The sequence below is a fragment of the Bombyx mandarina genome, chromosome 16 (assembly GCF_030267445.1).
Source record: "Bombyx mandarina strain Sakado chromosome 16, ASM3026744v2".
Classification (NCBI taxonomy): Eukaryota; Metazoa; Arthropoda; class Insecta; order Lepidoptera; family Bombycidae; genus Bombyx; species Bombyx mandarina.
The window spans coordinates 1805516-1827075 of record NC_143222.1 but is presented as its reverse complement, the minus strand read 5'-3'; the positions used below and the strand labels follow the sequence as shown (position 1 = coordinate 1827075).

The 21560-nt window shown below is 40.6% G+C and overlaps 1 protein-coding gene across 2 annotated transcripts in view; it reads right to left on the bottom strand.

Moving 5' to 3' along the window:
* The window catches only part of Smr (nuclear receptor corepressor smrter), a 172027-nt gene that overhangs the window by 17421 nt on the left and 133046 nt on the right, over window positions 1-21560 (bottom strand). For both annotated transcript variants that reach the window (XM_089733833.1, XM_089733834.1), the window contains 4 exons: window positions 21354-21499; window positions 20468-20585; window positions 9943-10189; window positions 9046-9391 (listed from right to left, as the gene is read on the bottom strand). In XM_089733833.1, the coding sequence (XP_089589959.1) occupies window positions 9046-9391; window positions 9943-10189; window positions 20468-20585; window positions 21354-21499 (857 nt within the window). The remainder of the gene's footprint in view (window positions 1-9045; window positions 9392-9942; window positions 10190-20467; window positions 20586-21353; window positions 21500-21560) is intronic.

Sequence of the window (21560 nt, the reverse complement as noted above, 5' to 3'; positions counted from 1 at the left end):
TGCGTTTCGGTTTGAAGGGGGGGCCAGCCGTTGTAACTATACTGAGAGCTTAGAACTCGTATCTCAAGGTGGGTGGCGGCATTTACGTTGTGGATGTGGATGGGCTTCGGTAACCACTCAACACCAGGTGGGCTGTGAGCTCGTCCATCCATCTAAACAATAAAAAAACCATACGATTTTACTAATTCATTATCTTGCTAATCCTTCGTGGATCAGAGGCGGGTTCAACAAAACAAACTCACAAGTTAAACAGTCCGTTTAGCGGCGTGTAACTAAGCGATTACGGTCCAGACAGCGAGGCCGGGAGCAAAATGCAACTGCACCGTATTAATATTTGATCGCTCGCTCCGAAGCGCTAACTGAACGTAATTAACTTGTTTTGTTCGTGAACTCTCGACTGTTTCAATGGAACGGCTCAGATTTTGTAAGTTTGTGTTCGAATTCGCGTTAGGAGTTCGTATTTAGATTGAAATTGATATGACTGTTTTGATTATCCAGTGTATGGGTCGGTTTAGTGCCTTCAGAAGACCAGATTGGCTCTACTCTCAACATCACAGTCCACAATGCCATCCGCGCAGCCGAGGATAGGCAAGGCTGGCGCAGAATAACCCAGGAGAACCATGACCCTCAGCATTTTTTTTATTGCTTAGATGGTTGGACGAGCTCACAGCTCACCTGGTGTTAAGTGGTTACTGGAGCCCATAGACATCTACAACGTAAATGCGCCACCTACCTTGAGATATAAGTTCTAAGATCTCAGTATAGTTACAACGGCTGCCCTACCCTTCAAATCGAAACGCATTACTGTTTCACGACAGAAATAGGCAGGGTGGAGATACCTACCCGTGCGGACTCACAAGACATCCAGCCACCAGTAAAAAGGATTGAGGATTATTGACGCAAGGAGGATCGCTTTCAGAAAATTAGTAAGTTCTTTCTTGGCCAGAGTATAATTCATGATAACCGAATCTCCACGGGTGTTCTGGATACGAATTTATTAGCCTTGGAATTCAAGAAGCCTTGGCAGCGAAGGCTCTATGAATGTTCGAAACTGTACTTCCAACAACCCTAACCCCACACAACAACCCTAATGAACCTTTGGTCAATGTTTCCCGGTGCAGTTTTTGTTGTTGTTGTAATTATAGGTATATTTGTATATATGTATATGCAAATGCAACTAATTTATAATATCTGTAGATACGATAGTTACCACAATATTCAAATTTCGACGAATAACAAACACGCTAATCGTCCGTGACCACGAAAACTGTAATGTTTCCGAAAAGTGGGACAGTAACGAAAGCGCGATATCAAACCGTAAGGTTTTTTTTAGGAAGGAAGGATGGGAAGGGTGACCCGAAGATTTTTCTTCCAGTTTCACTATCACAGGTGGGCGAGCAAAAGCTCAGCCAGGAGGGAAGGTATTTGCTAACGGCTACCCGAGCGTCTCTAAGACCTAACAACTCAAGAGCAGCTGCTTGCCGAATGAATCTACTACCGGATCGAAACCGCAACTCGCTGAAAAGATCCGAACCTTAAAAAGTATTTTAAAATATATCTGCGACTCGCGAAATGCAGAGAATATTATTTGTTGTAAATTGTTTTTGGTTAGTGTATTTTGAAAACCAGCAAGCGCTGAGTTTGGGTCTTGAAGAAGCATTCCCAATTTCTCAAAGCAAAATGGTACGTAGCGCGCATGTAACTTGTTTTTCATGTTGCCTCATGATACAAGAGTTTGGGATCTCAATTTGATTTCATAATGGCTGTCGCACGATCAAACATAACCGACTTTCTTGTCCTTTATGGTATCATCATCGTATAGGATATTTGTTTTTGTTGCCCCTGTAGGCAGACGACCATACTGCCCACCTGATTGTCAGTGGTTACCGTCGCCCATGCACGTCAGCAATGCCAGGGGTAGAGCTAAGCCGCTGCCTACCGATGTTGCCTATGAACCGTTTTCAGAGATTCCCTTAACCAATTGCAACCCTAACGAATACCATATCAAAACTTAGCGGCTCATTGTAATAGACGATCTGCAATTACTGGAGTATTTACACAAGAACTAATTGGGAGCCTCGTCGCTTCGGAGCGAGTGTTTCAGAAAGAACCTTTTGATGAATTAGCGTACGAACTAGACAATGAACGCTAACTAAAAACGTTTCTAGAATTAACTAGAATTACATTAACTCGCCTCATAACATAATCATTAGTTAGATTCAATAAATATTTGAGAGGCTTAATTGAAAACTTTCGTGGTAATTTGTGTAACGTAAGTGATTGTACTTTTTTTATGACATTTGATTTTTTGTTATTGCTTAGATGGGTGGACGAGCTCACAGCCTACCTGGTGTTAAGTGGTTACTGGAGCCCATAGACATCTCCGTTGTAAGGTCTGAAGTATAGTTACAACGGCTGCCCCACCCTACAAACCAAAACGCATTACTGCTTTACGGCAGAAATAGGCGGGTTTTTTTTTTTATTGCCCTTGTAGGCAGACGAGCATACGGCCCACCTGATGGTGAGTGGTTACCGTCGCCCATGGACTTCAGCAATGCCAGGGGCAGAACCAAACCGCTGACTACCGCTTAATACTCTCCACAAGCCTCTTTTAAAGAAGGACATGTCATAGCACTCGGGAAACACCGTGGAAGGGAGGTCATTCCATAGCCGGATGGTGCGTGGCAATGGTGGGTGGTGGACCCACCCGCGCGGACTCACAAGAGGTCCCACCACCAGTAATTTGTGTTATGATATTTTTTCTAAATTTTAAACTTTCAATGGCTCTGCCTGTAACGTTGCAAAAAAGTCGCTTAGACCAAATCTCCTTTCACCCTTCGATATTATTTTTGTTCCCATTTTCTGTGTCGTCACTGACTAGAGAGGGACGTTATTTGCCCGTATCCGAATCAAACGAAGCGTTATATTTTAACGAGCCACCCCGGGGAAATGTTTGCACGACAAACACGCGGCGAGGAGACATCTTGTATACCAAATATATATAGACACACCAAAACTATAATAAAAAGCGTTTTTTCTTCTACATAAAACCGATATTTTTGAACGAATACCCAAATACTTTGTGAGACCCACATTCGTATCAATAAATGGCGTCCTAATGAATGTGAATATGTTTTTATTGCTGTTATAAGCTGCTACCTTTTTACTGGTGGTAGGACTTCTTGTGTGTCCGCACGGGTGGGTACCACCACTGCCACTTTTTGTGGTAAAGCAGTAATGTGTTTCGGTTTGAAGGGTGGAGCAGCCATTGTAACTATACTTGAGACCTTATTACTTATGGGCTCCAGTAACTACTTAATACCAGATGGGCCGTGAGCTCGACCAACCATCTAAGCAATGAAAAAATTATAAAAAAAAATCCTTAGAGCACTCCCTATCGAACATACGGTACAAAATATAGAGTGAAATTCCTCCGCAGACTAAGAGGTTTTCCAAACGTTCGAAACCAGGTGAGCTGTGAGCTACACGTAACTTTTTTTTTTTTGGTGCACTAACCAAATTACAGTCATTACAGTACACATTGGCTAAATCGTACAAGTAGTAGCTAGATCTAATCTGGATTGCAATCTAAATAGTATGTGCACTCAGCGAAACCATATTATACCATATCACTGGTGGTAGGACCTCTTGTGAGTCCGCACGGGCAGGTACCACCACCCCGCCTACTTCTGCCGTGAAGCAGTAATGCGTTTCGGTTTGAAGGGTGGGGTAGCCGTTGTAACTATACTGAGATCTTAGAACTTATATCTCAAGGTGGGTGGCGCATTTACATTGTAGATGTCTATGGGCTCCAGTAACCACTTAACACCAGGTGGGCAGTGAGCTCGTCCACTGATCTAAGCAATAAAAAAATAAAAAAATAATGTGCATAGCTTTGGCTATTGAAAACACAATTAATACCAAACAATAATTAATAATTTATTAATTAAACAACGCTTAAAGTTGTATATTGTCCGCTCTTCATTACATTAGAAGCGCTGCGTTAGTCCCACAAAGATACTCCGCCCGATTGATGAATTATTCTGTTTGTAACGCGCAGTTAGCTGTCATCGCACGGAGGATTAGCAGAGCGAGGACGTCACTCATAGAGCACACGTGCTTTATACGTAGCTTTTAAAATACAATAAAAGATAACTAATTAAAATTCATTGATTGACTCGGTGGTCCGGTAGTTAGCGGTCATGAGTGTTGCGTCAAGGGTCGTGGGTTCGATTCCCGCATCGGGGAAACATTCGTGTGATGAACAGATTTGTTTGCTTTTTGTCTGGGTGTCTATTATCTATATGATAGATATCTATATTTTCAGCCATTTGAATGAGGTAAACTTAGTTCAATTAAAAACATCGATTTTTTTTTCCCTACCTAAGCTGATAGCCTTGAGAGGCTATTTCAGCGTAACCTTAACTAGTAGGTGAGCTCACGGGGCTCAAACCTGACGACTTTGCTAACACGAATCCTAGCAAGAGCCGTGCTTCGCAGAATCTACCACCGGATCGGAAACACGACCCACTGAGAAGATCCGGCGAGAAACTCAGTGGGCTGTGTCTGTGGGTTAATTTACTCGTCGAGCCCTTCGTAGCAAACGACGGGTTCGACGAGGACGATGTGTTAAGCGAAACGTCGCTTAAACTAGATATCCTTTCACCCCTCGATATCGTTTCATCATCAGCCTCTCCACTACTGGACATAGGCCTCTCCAATTGCACGACACTGATTGCTCGGCTTCTCTCATCCAGCTTTTGGGTGGAGCTTCTCATCCAGGTATATAATAAATATAAATATATAAATAAATATTTACTAACAATCACGCCAAGTTAAGTGGTCCCGTGCTAAGTTCGTAAAGAACTTGTGTTACAGGTACCAGACTTTTATTATACACATACATATATATATAATGTATCCATAACCCTGGAAAAGACATTTTATATTTATCATACAAATATCTTCCCTAGGCGGGATTCGAACCCACGACCCCCTTGTGTAGTAACCATGTCACTTACCACTACACCAGACGGCCGTATGGTTTAAAAAAAACACATATTCACGTGTACTCACGCTTTGCAGACTGTTATCGAACCATAAAGCTAGTCTACCCTCATAACTGAATAAACAACAAAACAAGTTATTCATTAGGTTGGGGAGATTTCTTTTCTGTAATATTTGTCGTGGTACAAGTCCTCGATCTCGCGGGATTAACGCGCAAACAATAACGGGCAGGAATCGTTCAAGAGTTTGAACGGTTTAATTTAGAGATAACCAATCAACATTTAAATATGTATATGACTAGTATTGTAAGTCTTAGACGCAATGAAAATTACCTTTGGTAATATACTAGCTGTCAACGGCGACTTTTCTCACATTAGTCTACCAATAAATCTATTTATCGGCAATCGTTTTCTTTTTGGATGATACAATGTATGTTGAATTTCATGATGACGGAGGTAGTAAGGTGTGAAAGCATAAAAAATTGACGTCAGCTTTTATATTATACTAGCTGACCCGGCAGACTTCGTAGTGCCTCAGTCGATAAATAAAAGACCTAAACTTTTGTATAAAATAAACTTAAAACAAATAAAAGGAATCCGTCCGACGGGGGACACGTCAAAGGAAAAACAAAATTGTTATTTTTATTTCATTCCGAGCATTTTCATATTTAACTACATTTTAAACCTTCCCTGGACCTCCACAAATAATTCAAGACCAATATTAGCCAAATCGGTCCAGCCGTGCTCGAGTTTTAGCGAGACTAACGAACAGCAATTCATTTATATATATATAGATAGAGAGATAGATATATATATACAACGAGTGCACAAGAAGGTCCGCGGTACGCGAGGAATGGCTACGTCTTGCGAAGCGCGCCACCACCCGAACTGATGACCACGGCCACTCTGGCCAGAGTGCAGACGACTACGAAGAAGATTGGTAGCACCAGCTCTAGTTGGTGACACCTTACTTAGTTTCCGGCAGTGGCCCGCTTCCAGCATGCCGTACTCAAAGCCAACGTTGAATCACACTGTCATCAGGTTTGAGCCCCGTAAGCTCACCTACTAGCGACGGTTACGCTGAAATAGCCTCTCAAGGCTATCAGCTTAGGTAGGAAAAAAAAAAAAAAAACAATCACAAAGTCGTCCATAACGACGAAAATTAAGGGTAGAAAATATTAATGTAATCATTACATAGACGTAGATGTAGACATCCACGATCCGTGAACATCGACATAATGTGAATATACAAAGCCGTTATAAAATTTAAAATTGTAACAGAAATGTAAAAAAAAATCAGTCACAATTTGAAGTATTCTTGTACAAAGGTAGCGTCAGTGGGGAGTTCGTCGCGGGACGTTTAAGTGAATTAAGTGTTTGCCGAGCCGCAGACACACGACTAGACGTCACTTACCGTCAAGGGGAACGAATATTTAATGGATCATTTGGTTACGACGCCTTCTGAGATAATAACTCTGAATCGTCTCTTAGCTTTGATATCTACTTAATATGTTATTGAAATTCACTGTTTCTAAAGTGTAACCTAATTTGCTTTCTTATTTCCATTTTGAATACAATATCTTCGACTGAAATTTGAGAAAATTTGACAAAAAAAAATTAACGAAAATATGAAAATTGTTAAATTTGCATGAATCCGTCCGAAACTCGACGAGATCGCGCTTATTTAAACGGGAGCGCGATTTTGCGGAGCCACAGTCGGCAGTCGTGTACCGGGCGGCGTGGAACTATGTTATCCTTGTACCGCGCGTGGCTCGGACCAAGTCCGTGCGTGGCCCGCCCTGCGCCGCCACCGGGCGCCCACCGTCCCGTGCCGAGGCGGGCCAGAGCACCGTCTCCTCCCGTCACTCCACCACCACCATCACCCTCATCAACCACTTCGAGCGAACTGGACGTCGAGCGCATAGAAGCGCCTGAGCCTCCGAAACGTGCCAATAGTGCGGTCCTGGACGTGGCCTCCTGCGACGGGCCGGTGCGCTTCAGCCGGGTCCTCAACGCGGCCTGGCGGGACCCGTCCCCGGACAGCTGGTGCCGGCACAGGAAGGCTCAACGCGCGCCGCTACACTACTACCCGTGCAAGACGTGCGGCTCCAAGTTTCCTTCGTACTATTTCGTGCACAAGCACCGCAAACGCTGCCACGGCGAAGAGTCCGGCTCTCCTGAGGCCGAGCCGCAACCGTCCACCTCCAGTGCGGCAGATTAGAACGTTCGTCAACAGTAACCCGTGCATATCAGTTCGGAAGCGGCGGTCCCGAGAGCTTATCACAGTAGGATAATTGAATTTATGTTTTAATTGTAACGTTGTTAATAAATGTGTCTCGATTAGTATCTGCGTTTTAATTTTACTATAATTATCGTCGGTGGCGCGTCTCCTATTATTTCGGCCGCGAAGCAGTAACGCGTCCCGATTTGAAAGGTGATACAGTGGTCAAGCTAGACAGTGTCAAGTCACGATCAAGTTCTAAAGAAAAACAAAACTAATCTCTGTCCGCACACACACAACGGCATAAGAAATTATTATTGTTACTATTAAAAATTGTAGTTCTACTTTTTTGTTTGTTTATTCTGCGACACGTAAAACAAAAATTTTCGTTTTAAAAATTCAAATAAACTATTACGAAAAAATGTTTACAAAAAAAAAATTACCGTATTTATTCTTATTTTAACTAAGAAACGAAAATAATTAAATAAGAAATTGTAGATAAAATCCCAGACTGAAGTTACAATAAGGACTAATACTAATATTTTTAAGTGATGCGATAAGACATCTTTATTTTTAACATTATTAATAACCGGACATCAATAACCGTTCAACCGAAACACTATTATAGTAACAAGAGAGGCTAAATACAAAACAATTTTCATTTAAAGAATATTCCATGAATAATATTTTATGAAGATGTCAAAACACATACCTAAACAAATCTAATAAGACTAAGCTTTTTTTAATACGTATCACAACTTATGACGTCATTCGTGGCTAATCGTATTTGCTTGCTTAACCAATTTATAAGTAAAATATATATACCGTTTCTACAAGACTTTTCGGCGGGAACACGAGGAGTGAAGTTGTGTGATTTGTTTTATTTTGTCTATTTAGTGTTTCTTCAGGTTTAAATGTGTAATAACGGTGGTTTATTAACTGTTTAATATCTGTGAAAGTGCACAAATGTGGGAAAATTAAACAAAGCCGCTAGACGCAACTTCTCGGGATCCTCCAAAAAGTCCACTGAAAAAATCTCAGTAAATGACCACCATTTTACTGAGACTATATTTCAGCCCATATCATCTCATCTCATTTCATTTTATTTCACTCCATATTATCATTTTTCATAAAAATAAGAATATAAATTAAAATAAGACATAATCTAAAGGTCTAAAGTTACCAAATCATAAGAACCCTTAAAAAATTTTTTTCCACAAAATGCCCACTGCTGTTTCTATATAAATTACGCATAAAATTTAAGCATCCCTATTTTGCATCCATACTTTTTTAAATTTCTAGATGACATTCAAATTATTAATATTCAAAAGTCTGGTCGGTTTTTGTTTACTTATCGTCAGTTAGAGTTAGTTACACGTGACACGCGATTCAGAACTGTTTGCGGTTTATCATAAGATCCTGTTTTATTTATGTCTTGGGCAATTGAAAAAAAAAAGCTTTACACTTGAAACGCGCGATTAAACTAATATTATAAAGAGGAAAGATTTGTTTGTTTGTTTGTTTCGAATAGGCTCCGAAACTACTGGACCGATTTGAAAAATTCTTTTTCCATTAGAAGCCGACATTGTCCCTGATGAACATAGGCTACTTTTTTTATTTTTTTTATTTTTTTTTTTGGTTTCATGTGTGTTTTAATGTTTCCGAAGCGAAGCGAGGGCGGGTCGCTGGTTCTTGATAAATGTACAAAAGAAGTAAATATAAAATTGATTTTTAATTATTTGCTGACGACTTCCCTTATGAGACCACGATTATCATACATAAATAGAGGCCACCTGAAAAATGATCTCAAGTGCTCACCTGTCTCCGGGGTTGGAGGGGGTTGTGTTGGCGTGGGAGGGTTCGCCGGCTGCGGGGTGGGGGGCGCACTGGTCGGGCCGGCCGCCGCCACCGCGGTCACCGCCGGCGCCGGGACCAGCACGGACGTCGGCGTCGAGGAAGGCGTGCACGTGACCACGGCCGACACGACCACAGTGGGGGGCGTCGTCGTGGCCACGGTGGTCGTGCTCGGCGCGGTCGTCGTCATGGAGGAAGACGACGTCGACACCGGCGCGATTGTGGACGGGCTCGTAGACACGGGTGTAGAAGCTGGCGACGGCATAGACACCGGCGAAGGCGCGCTGGGCGGAGACGACTCCTGTACAGACTAAGCAACGACTGTTTTAATTCTTCAGCAGCATAAACATAACCAACCTATCCTAAAACGTCTAATTCTCGAAAAACCATTACATTGTACACGAAAATCGTTGCCGTTTACAAAGAAAGGCAACTAAAAATGTAAAGATATCGTATTCCAATCATTGAGCGAACATTAATTAATAAAGTGCCGAGTAAATTAACCCATAGACACAGCCCACTGAGCTTCTCGCCGGATCTTCTCAGTGGGTCGCGTTTCCGATCCGGTGGTAGATTCTGCGAAGCACTGCTTTTGCTAGGGCCAATGTTAGCAATACTCCGGTTTGAGCCCCGTGAGCCTACCTACACGTCAAGGACAAGCTGAAATAGCCTCTCAAGGCTATCACGATAGGTATGAGAAAACAAGTAAGATGAAAATGGTCCCCCAGCACCACAATCACACGAAAGAGACTCCATTTCTCGTGAGGGGGGCGGCGACATTTGTATTGTTACTTAAGATTAGTTGAGTTCATCTGTAAAATAAGACATAAAAATTAGGAATAATAGTTCAAACATACTCACACTCAGAGCTGTGATCGTGATGGTGGTTTCGGTCGTGGCCGCCGTCGTCAATAACGGTATTTCGATGAGCGTTGCAGTGGGGGGAGGCGAAGTAGGCGGTATGGGGATGGAGGAGGGGCTGTCCATCGATGCTATCGTCAGCGGCATCGAGGATGAAGTGGTCACCGCCAGGGGGGCCGACGAAGCCGGCGGAGGGGAGGGCGGCAGAGGCGGCGTTCTCGCTAATTCGACCCTGATTGCCGCATAACTGTTCAAAGAAATACGAGATTTTATTTTCAATCTGTCTAAATCAGTCATAAAATTAGAACGATTCAAAATCATTTATTTCAATTTGGATATCATTTATGAGCAGCATACAGCCATACATAATTCCTTACTATAGTACTTTTACTTGTCGTTATTTTTTATGTAGCCATGTTTTTGTAACTAAGACTAACCCCCCTTTCTTTAGTCGTTCACACGAGTTTAACTCCACTCGACCGGATTTTCCTCACCGGAGTGGAGTAAATGTACTGTCAAGTCAAGTTTTTTTTTATTGCTTAGATGGGTGGACGAGCTCACAGCCCACCTGGTGTTAAGTGGTTACTGGAGCCCATAGACATCTATGACGTCATTACGCCACCCACCTTGAGATATAAATTCTAAGGTCTCAAGTACAGTTACAACGGCTGCTCCACCCTTCAAACCGAAACGCTTTACTGCTTCACGGCAGAAATAGGCAGGGCGGTTGTACCTACCCGCGCGGACTCACAAAAGGTCCTACCACCAGGAAAACGTCGCGATAAACAACATCCATCGAACGGTGTACACGATTTGGAATTATCCGTTTATTTGTATTCTAAAAGTTTCATTTGCATTAAATTAAGTTGATAATTAACCATACGCCGCGAATTAAGCTCCGACGAGATCGCAGGGGAGGGCTCGGACAAACATAATTAGCTTGATTCGGCGCTTTTTAATTACTGCACTACCCCCCCCCATTCGACCCCCTACCCCCCTACAGTATTTACTAAACGCTATCCGGGTAAATGAATGATTATTTTTTTGCATAATATTTATTAGCGTAAATATCATTGCTTAGCGAACAATAACTCGCAAACAGAATTGGTTTATTTTGATGCAGAGACAAAAACATAGAGACGCGTTATCTTTCGTGATCACGAAAACTGTATAGTATTTGGACGTTGGAAATAAAATAATTATAATAAAAATGGTAATAAAAAGTTTTAAAGAATATTTTCAAATATTTATATATAATTTTTATAATTGCTGTTCGTTAGTCTCGCTAAAACTCGAAAACGGCTGAACTGATTTGGCTAATGTTGACCAACCCTTCAAACCAGTACGGTATTGACAGGCTGGTTGTTCATTGACCACTGTCAAGAAATCCAGTAAATCTAATTCTAGAATTAAGCATGTCCTTCCTTAACCCCGCGACGTTATTATTATGTTATTTTATGTGTCAATTAATTGTATACTAGAGGTCCCGCAGTAGTCGAAATTCGACTATAATTAATTGTAATTGTAAGTTTGTACACTATTATGATTGTATTTTATACTTCTATAATCACAAATTTCGCCAAGGATACACTATAAAAAAACATTAATAAAGACAAATAAAATTTAATCTATTCTCAATTTGACAACAGACGTCAAGAACAAAAGTTTGACAATAAATAGTATGCATGCGTGTGTGCGTCAAATACATGGTATGTAGTGTGTGTAATGTTTTCTTTATTGATTTAATGTATCTTTTATGCATTATTGAAAAAAAAAATTAGCATAGTGCACTTCTTCTCTATATTCTGTATAAGTGTGGAAAATTTCATACTCCTCCGTCCACGCAATTTTCGTAAAAAGGGATACAAAGTTTTTGCTTCACGTATTAATATGTAGATTTCAAATCATGCGAAGCTTGAAGAGTTACGTTCTAAGAAGTGTCAGAAGGGACTTCGTAATTGATATAGAGTATAACGCGATAGGTAAGCTACAAAAAATATATTAGACAAATTAAAATAGAATCCCATTTAGATTCAGTGCTTACAAGGCTACACCGGTTAGGAGTAAGTCAGTATTTGTATATCATTAAAATTTGGACCAATTAATACGGAGAGCGAACTGCGGGGGTGGTAATTATCACTGTGCAAACTTACCGGGGGGTGTGTTTGCACGCCCGCCCGTCATTCCGACAGACAAATTAATCTCATCCGCGGCTACAAATTGTTTAAATTTTTTTTTTTTTATAATTAGTTATGACAGTTTATTTTTTTATATAATATGTATATTAAATTACATTATTAACCCTTTTAGTGCTGATTCGCCTTTCGCATATTTTGCAGAAGTTGCTAAAGGTTTTTTGAAAATAAAATTACCTTAAAAAAAAGTATAACTTAACAAACAAGAATCAATGCTAATTTTAAATTTATATTTATAAATTAACTACACTTGAGACCTTAGAACTTATATCTCACGATGGGGGGTATTTACGTTGTAGATGTCTATGGGCTTCAGTGACCACTTAACACCAGGTGGGCTGTGAGCTCGTCCACCTATCTAAGCAATCCAATAATAATAATAATAATAATAATAATATCGTTTTGTACCAAATAGATAGCCGAACAAATGGAGCGATATTTTTATTCGTTTTCCCTTCCCCGTCGCCGCGGACGATGCTTTTAATTAAGGCAATTAGAAAGATGGCTTCACTCTGTGTTTGCGTAAAAATCTAAACAAGCCGTAGCGGTAGATAACGGCAACGGTAGTGATGCACTGGCGTCGTGTCGATAAACGAGAAATCGCTTTAGTTATTATCGAAATCCGCTCCGAGTAACATTCTTTTTCTTTTTTTTCCTACCTAAGCTAAACCTAAGAGAGGCTATTTCAACGTAACTTTAACTAGTAGGTGAGCTCACGGGGCTCAAACCGGAGTGATGCTAACACTAGCAAGAGCAGTGCTTCGCAGAATCTACCGCCGGATCGGAAACGCGACCCACTGAGAAGATCCGGCGAGAAACTCAGTGAGCTGTGTGAGGGTTAATGTACTCGTCGAGCCCTTCGTCGCAAGCGACGGGTTCCACGAGAATTTCGAATTTAAATTTTATTCAGAGATAAATCTGTAGCTTCGTATTGAAGTGACGTTTCATGAAATAGTGTATCGATTTTTTTAATGTGTAGTAAGTAAGTAGCTTAACAAGATTTTTGAAATCTTTAACTTCGTTAAACGTGTTTATTTAAATACTTCCATTATTATTTTTCAATAAGACAAAATTATTTTAAGACTTCATTATTAAAATTGTAGCGTAAGAAAAATATATAATGTGAATTGTAAAAAAAAACGATTAAAACTAACTACAGATTTTCGTTATTGTTTTAATTTCAGTCGTGTAACTTTAGTTATTTTTAATTAAAAAATGAAAATTGTAAAAAAAAATATCTTAAATTTATCTATAATTATAACAATTATCTTATCTTCGATGCGATAGATCTGTCGGAACGCGATCGTCGTGAAAATATCGATACCGTATATCGATATGCCGCGCGGCGCTTCCTGACATGCTGATTGGATCGCGGCTCGACTCCCGCGGGACTCCTCCTCAAATAATCACCCAAGTGATTGTCAACACACCGACGCAATACATGCCTCTTATTATTGATTATTTAAATAAACGTGAACACAGGCGATTTATCGATTCCGAAAGCTAAGAACGTGCTGGATTTGTTTATTTATTTATGTACACACAAAAAAGAAGACATAGTACAGAGTAATAGGAAAATTATGTACAAAGGCACTGCTTATTTCTTTCAAGAAATCTCTTCCAGCAGACCTGCGAGAGGATTATGAGAATAATAATTAAAAGTGATGAGTGTGTGTGTGCGGTTTGTGTGAGCTTTTAAACATGATAATCTATATATTAATACGTGAAGCAAAACTTTGTATCCCTTTTTACGAAAATTGCGCGGACGGAGGAGTATGAAATTTTCCACACTTAAAGAGAATATAGAGAAGAAGCGCACAATGGTAATATTTATTTTAAATAATGCATAAAAGATACATTAAATCAATAAAGAAAACATTACACACACTACATACGATGTATTTGACGCACAAACGCATGCATACTATTTATAGTCACACTTTTGTTCTTGACACTGTTGTCAAATTGAGAATAGATTAAATATTGTTCGTCTTTGTCAATATTTTTTATAGTGTAGTCTTGGCGAAATTTGTGATTATAGAAGTATAAAATACAATCAGAATAGTGTACAAACATACAATTCCAATTAATTATTGTCGAATTTCGACTACTGCGGGACCTCTAGTAAATTTAAATGTATTAAAATACACATTTTTTTAAGACTGGTCGCGCGCGCGTCTCTATTGACTTGGACGGTTTTGTGACTGACACCTTCCCTGGCATACAAACTACAACGATTTCACTTCAATTCGAATTAAAACAGAGAGTATAACTCACAATACCTCCTACAGCGATAGAGCTTATTTAACAAGGTACTAAGCCACCCGAAATTAAACCCGCAAAATTATAATTTGCGTAATTACTGGTGGTACTCTTGTGAGTCCGCACGGGTAGGTACCACCACCCTGCTTATTTCTGCCGTGAAGCAGTAACGCATTTCGGTTTGAAGGGTAGGGCAGCCGTTGTAACTATGCTTGAGACCTTAGAACTTATATCTCAAGGTTGGTGGCGCATTTACGTTGTAGATGTCTATGGGCTCCAGTAACCACTTAACACCAGGTGGGCTGTGACCTCGTCCACCCATTTAGGCAATAAAATAAAATAAAAATAAAACCGGGTGCGAATCAAACCCCTAACTTGGCAACGGAGGTGAGACATTGACTTGTTGCGTATTGTCCGGTTTCTAATGCGATGTAAAGGGTGTTAACTGTCCTTTATAAATAAAACAAGTTAGTTCCGATTTTGCTCCGTATATTATCACAAGTGTCTTTTTTTCCCTACCTATGCTCATAGTATTGAGATGCTATTTCAGTTTCACCCTAACGTGTAGGTGGGATCACGGGGCTCAAACCGGAGTGTTGCTAATACTGGCCGTAACAAGAGCAGTGCTTCGCAGAATCTACCACCGGATCGGAAACGCGACCCATTAAGAAGATTCGGCGAGAAACTCAGTGGGCTGTGTCTATGGGTTAATTGGGCTCGTCGAGCCCTTCGTCGCAAGCGACGGGTTCGACGAGGACGGTGACCGGTGCTTGTGGTACCTAAAAGCACCGTTAATGGATCGGGAGGATCCGTAATGACGTATCAAGTGTCTGACGTGTCGGGTGGGCTATGTACGACTGACCATATCAAACGATGTACAAACCGCATGCGCTACTAAACTGTGTCCCTACACGTATTTTCTCCACCATTAGACCGTGCGTGACGCCTAGCTGACTTACTCGGTCCCTCGCCGATTCAAAAATATTTGCAATATATTTGTTATGAGCAGTCGATAAGTTTGTAAAAAAAACTTCAATAATTCTCGTTCCCATATGATATCACTAAGAAGAAAGATTCGGATTTGTTTTCCCGTGAAATTCGTATTAATGTTTGACTTCGAGGCCCCGATGAATTGTCAAAATTACATTTAGCCGAAACAATCAATTTTCCTGTTCACCACGCCCAGTTTATATCAACAAACACGTGATCCGTATCAAGGACATATCTAGTGAACGCAATAATAGTTTTATAACTTCAAATTTTCTCTGAATAAAAACACGAAATAACCAAAATGTAACATTAAGAAACTAAAAAAAAATTATGAATATATATTATGTATATCGTCATTGTCAAACCAAAATCTGCTATGTGCACTTTTTGAGATTTTTACTTTTTGACCTTTTCGTATAGTTCACAGCCCTATCTACCGTTTAAAAAAACTGTTATGTGTCTATAGCTTTCAAATCAAAATCAAATCAAATCAAAAAAAAATTATTTTAATTTTTACTCAACTCAAAATAGAGTTTTTGCACATAGCAGATTTTGGTTTGACAGCGACGATATTTACCATCATCATTCTCCTGCCCTTCTCCCGGTCACCTGGGGTCGGCGCAACACGTTTTCTGCTTCTATACTCTTCTATCATATACAATTTCTTCGCTCACTCCCCTTTTACACATATCGTCTTTCACGCAATCCATTCATTTTTTCTTCGGTCTACATCTTCCTCTCATATATTCATATTTAAAACTCTCTTACCAACCTCATGATGAATATATTTATATTGAAATTTATTAACTGCACTAACACAATGACCGTCAACAAATTTGGATTTAGAAATAAATGGCTCGTCTACATTTTGAACTGCTCCGAAACTCGATGATAGAAACAAATTATAATTTGCGTAATTTACTGATGGTAGGACCTCTTGTGAGTCCGCACGGGTAGGTACCACCACCCCGTCTATTTCTGCCGCGAAGCAGTAATGCGTTTCGGTTTGAAGGGTGGGGCAGCCGTTCTAACTATACTCAGACCTTAGAACTCATATCTCAAGGTGGGTGGCGGCATTTACATTGTAGATGTCTATGGGCTCCAGTAACCACTTAACACCAGACGGTCTGTGAGCTCATCCAACCATCTAAGCAATAAAAATTATATAAAAAAACCCGACTGTCAAAAGCAGAGGCGAAAATTTTACAAAGCTGTATTGTGTTTGACTATTTATATGTGGATAATACTCGTTATAATCCATATTATTATTGAATATCAATCGTTAAACTTATATTAAAATTAACAGAAAGCTGATTAGAAGATTCTTTACTATAAAAACGCATAATTTCCTAGATAGTAAATCAAAGAACGGAGAGTCAATTTGAGAACATCACGAGAAATACAATTGTTCATTCAGACTGCCAATTCATTACGGGCTCTCCGGCTGGCTGCGGAAAAATGAACGAAGCAAAAAAAAAACAACAAGTAATACATGAATTTTAAACGATTAATCCCGAGATGAAAAATTGACTTATTCCCGTTGTCTGAAGCTTATAAAAGGGAGTGGCGGAGCAAACATGAGCGAATGGGCCGGACTTGGGGTACCAGTCGAAATGATAGTGGATGTCAGAAGAAGAGAGCTTTTGCGGTAGGCAGCGGCTTGGCTCTGCCCCTGGCATTGCTGAAGTCCATGGGCGACGGTAACCACTCACCATCAGGTGGGCCGTGCGCGCGTCTGCCTACAAGGGCAATAAATAAAAAAGGTTCAACCATCCCATGTGCAAACTGTCCCCTTTTTCCATTCAGGTCTTTCTCTCATATATCCTCTTACACACAATCCATCCACAGGTGTTTTTAGGACGCCCCCTCCTTACATTACGGTGTACTTGCCCACTGAGTTTCTCGCCAGATCTTGTCAGTGGGCCCTGATTCTGATCAGGTGGTAGATTCTGCGAAGCACTGCTTTTACTAGGGCTAGTGTTAGCAAATTCTCTCAAGTTAAGCTCGTGAGCTCACCTACCCGTCCAGGCGTATTTGGATTAGCCTCTTAGGCTAATAGCGAATAGGTAGGGGGAAAACCTTGTACTTATCGAGCTCATTCATCCATAATCCTCCTTAATCTCACTTAAAGGACATACCAAAGGCTAGATATTATCGTGAAAACTAACCACATTCAGTTTTAATCCGGAATGTCTTGATAATACGTCCCACAAAATCGTGTCCAAAACTCGCGAAAATATATTAAGACAATAAGGTCCCAAAACGTCACACTGAATCTTACCCTGTACAAAACGGGGCCCGTACTAACCTCAAAGTTTGTTCAGATAACAGAGCAAGCTTTTTCTGTTGGCCATTTCGAACGGTTTCGTTAAAATTAGATTCAGTATAATCTAACTAATGAAATTGAATCGTACCGAAAATATATTTAATATTTTTTTTATTGCTTAAGTGGGTGGACGAACTCACGGCCCACCTGATGTTAAGGGCTTATCGGAGCCCATAGACAACGTAAACACCACCACCTACCTTGAGATAAAGTTGGTGAAGTCTGCGACTATTGCGATTTAATCAGTTACTACGGTACTCACTACTCAGAAAGCACATGTGGGAAATCCCCGCGTTATATAGGAGAATTCCCATGTTATACGGGGCATTGAAATCGCGTAATATAAATACGCTATATAATCGTACCGCGTTCTAGAGGGGTTACCGTACTTTGATAATGACGGACCACCATACAAAACTTCATCCCTTATTTTACCTCCTTAATAGTGAAATTTCCAAGAATTCGTTCTTGGTAGAAGCTTGCAATAACGTAAAAGGTGCCAACTACCAGAATTTCCAGCTTGCAGTCACAGCTGCTTAGGCTCCGTGTTGAAGAAACAGTCACTCGAGATAATTATTTACGTGTGAACTTACTTCTTTATACCATAGCATTCAACTTAATTTAGCGATAAATTAAAACAGTCGCAAAACTTTGCTTGGATCCTCAAAAAATCCACAAGTCTCCCAGCTACGGCTGTTGAATAATTTATAACTCGAAGGAAGCTCTGTTCGTATTGACATTGTGTAATTAAAAAGCTTTCCAGTGCTTTCGGAACGTACGTTCGCTTATGAGCAGTGGATATAATGTTGCTGTCAACGGGCTTATAACAGACTAGCGACCCGCCCTCGCTTCGCTTCGGAAACATTAAAACACACATGAAACCAAAAAAAATAAACAAATAAAATTTAAAAAAAAGTAGCCTATGTTCATCAGGGACAATGTCGGCTTCTAATGGAAAAAGAATTTTTCAAATCGGTCCAGTAGTTTCGGAGCCTATTCGAAACAAACAAACAAACAAATCTTTCCTCTTTATAATATTAGTATAGATATACACGTTTTTGCTAATAAGTTTTTGTGTAATTCTTCGTTATTAATTTAAAAAAAGGGTTTTACGTAGCTAAATCGCCTAGGCGATTAGTGGTTCTTATACGGTACGTAGCGTGGGTAGGCCTCCCACAAGACGGTCCGACGACCTATTGAGGTTCGCGGGGATCCGCTGGATGCAAACAGCGCAGGACCGATCTTTGAGGCGCGGCTTGGGGAAGGCCTATGTCTGGCAGTGGACGTGTGTGGGCTGATAGAATACGGTACGAATAGTGCCTTTTCTGCCATGAGGCAGTCATGTGGTCTGGTTCGAAGAGTGGGACGGCCGTTACACAATGCAATCGACTCTTCGACCTCATGTCTCAAGGAAAGTGGCGGTGTTCACATCCCTTTTAACTCAAAGCGAACCGTGGGCCCGATTTACACTCTAGACAAAAAAATTAACACACTCATAAAGCGTGTCGCCTTTAGCAAAGGCACTTTTTAAATAGTCCTTGAAAAGAATTATCAGGTATCTTTCTTAATCGCGTTTGGCCATTAGTGACCTCTGCGATCCTGTGCTCTAGCTTTGGTTCTCGATTGGACTAAAGCTAAGCTTTGCTAGTCTTCAGGTAATCGGAGGTCTTAGTGCATTTCGTCTTGATACAGCTTGGGTAATTCCTTGGCAATAAACTAGCGGAGCCCCAGTTAGGTTAAGGTAAAAAACCTAAATCTACTCGCGCGTTATCTATCTGTTATATCTTGACGGTATTGTCACAGAAGCCGTTCTCGGGAGTGCCAACAATAACTGGTCCAATTTTCGTGACAGTCAATGTAGTAACGAAAAGAAAACAAACATACAAAGGAATATAATTTCCATATAAACATTCATAATTCACCCTCTTTAAGGGCCTAATTTCGCCTCAAGGGAAAAATTTTGAAAAACCCAGATAAGCGTGTACATTTATTTCTAATCAAATGCGGGTACATAAAAATTCGTGGTCCTCATTTTGAAAATGACAAAGCTTCCCCCTTAGGGTTATAATTTCTCATATTTTTCTTTGTTGAATGCTTAGATAGAGAAAGATCCCAAATGCCAAATTATCAGGTCGGCTTAGGTTCCTCCATGATATCTAGTGGTCCGACAAAGCAAACAGTATTATATAATGCGGACCGACACAATGACTACTTCCCGTGTTTTCGCTTTCGACTTTTAGTCTTATTCCTTCAATTTCGAGACGAAAATAAGCTTTTCCTCGCTCTCATCTTTCCTCCGCCTTGATAAAGCTCTCAATCCTAGGTTAACACGCAACCCTATGTTTTCAAGATTTTTGTTTATCAGCCAATGATATTTATTCTACAAATAAACACTTCAACCATTTGCGATTTCTGTGTTCGCATGTGTACGTATTTCAGATGACACTGATATTATGCTGGTGCTGAGCTGGTCTGATAACGAGCTGCTAATATTCATAACGGAAGCCTGTTGTGGGAAATAATTTTTTTGGTCCAAGAAGCGGTTGCTCTTTTTGGCACCAGCCTAATTAACATGCATTGTTGACAATTGATATGGTGACAGACAAATTGAAATAAATGATTTGATTTGAAGTTCTTGTGAGTATTCGTGAGTACGTGTGATATTATGTGTATCAGAGGGTACTTTGTAGTGTGGGCACTTAAAAACCTCCGTGAGTACTTGTGCGCATTGTGGAAGTAGTCGAGTCCGTACCTGAGTGGCTGTGAGGGCGCAGCCCCGGCCGGAAGCGGCACGGCGGAGGGCTCCGGGATCAGTACCGCACCCGCGCCTTCCTCCATCGCCGGTTCCTTCACGTCTGCACAACGAGCTCCTAGACACACAGACAAATTTCATACTCAAAATTGGTTTACTTTTTTTTACTACCTATGCTGATAGCCTTAGAGGCTATTTCAGCTTCACCTTTACGTGTAGGTGAGCTCACAGGGTTCAAACCGGGGGTGTTGTTAGCATTTTATTTATTTATTTATTTATATACACACAAAAAGAAGACATAGTACAGAGTATAGGTAATAGGAAAATTATGTACAAAGGCACTGCTTATTTCTTTAAGAAATCTTTTCCAGCAGACCTGCGAGAGGATTATGAGAATAATAATTAAAAGTGATGAGTGTATGTGGAACAGCAAAAATAACAAATGCAACATGAGAATTATAGTAATGCACATACACATAGCAAATATTGTTAAACTTGAATACAAAATATTATAAGTAACACAGTATATACGAATTGTATAGAACAATGATAATTCGGTTGATGAGAGATATAATTGTTTCACTTTGTATTTAAAAACAGAAACAGACTTGCAAACTCACCCTTGGCCTTAGCAAGAGCAGTGCTTCGCAGAATTTACAATTGGATCAGATACACGACCCACTGAGAAGATCCGGCGAGAAACTCACTTGGCTGTGTGTCTATAGGTTAATTTACTCGCCGAACCCTTCGTCGCAAGCGATGGGTTCGAGCAACTCATTCCCACTTTGTGCAATATTCTAGATAATCATTGACTTTATAGTAAGCATGTCTCTAGCTGTAGTTAGGTAAGTGAGGAGTTGTGGTGGGAGGTGGGTGTGGTGGTTACCCTGGGAGCGCTGCAGCCGCGTGGTGACGCCGGCGGGCAGGTCGGGCTCCGGGGCGGCGCGCTGCGGGTTGCGCGTCGAGCGACGCTGCCGGGGCTTGCGCAGCAGCTGCTTGTAGTTCTCAGACTTCTTCGATAAATAGTAGAATCTGTACACGACACTAATGCGCTTAGTGCGAGTGATTTAACGTTCTCGATAGCGTAAAAGTT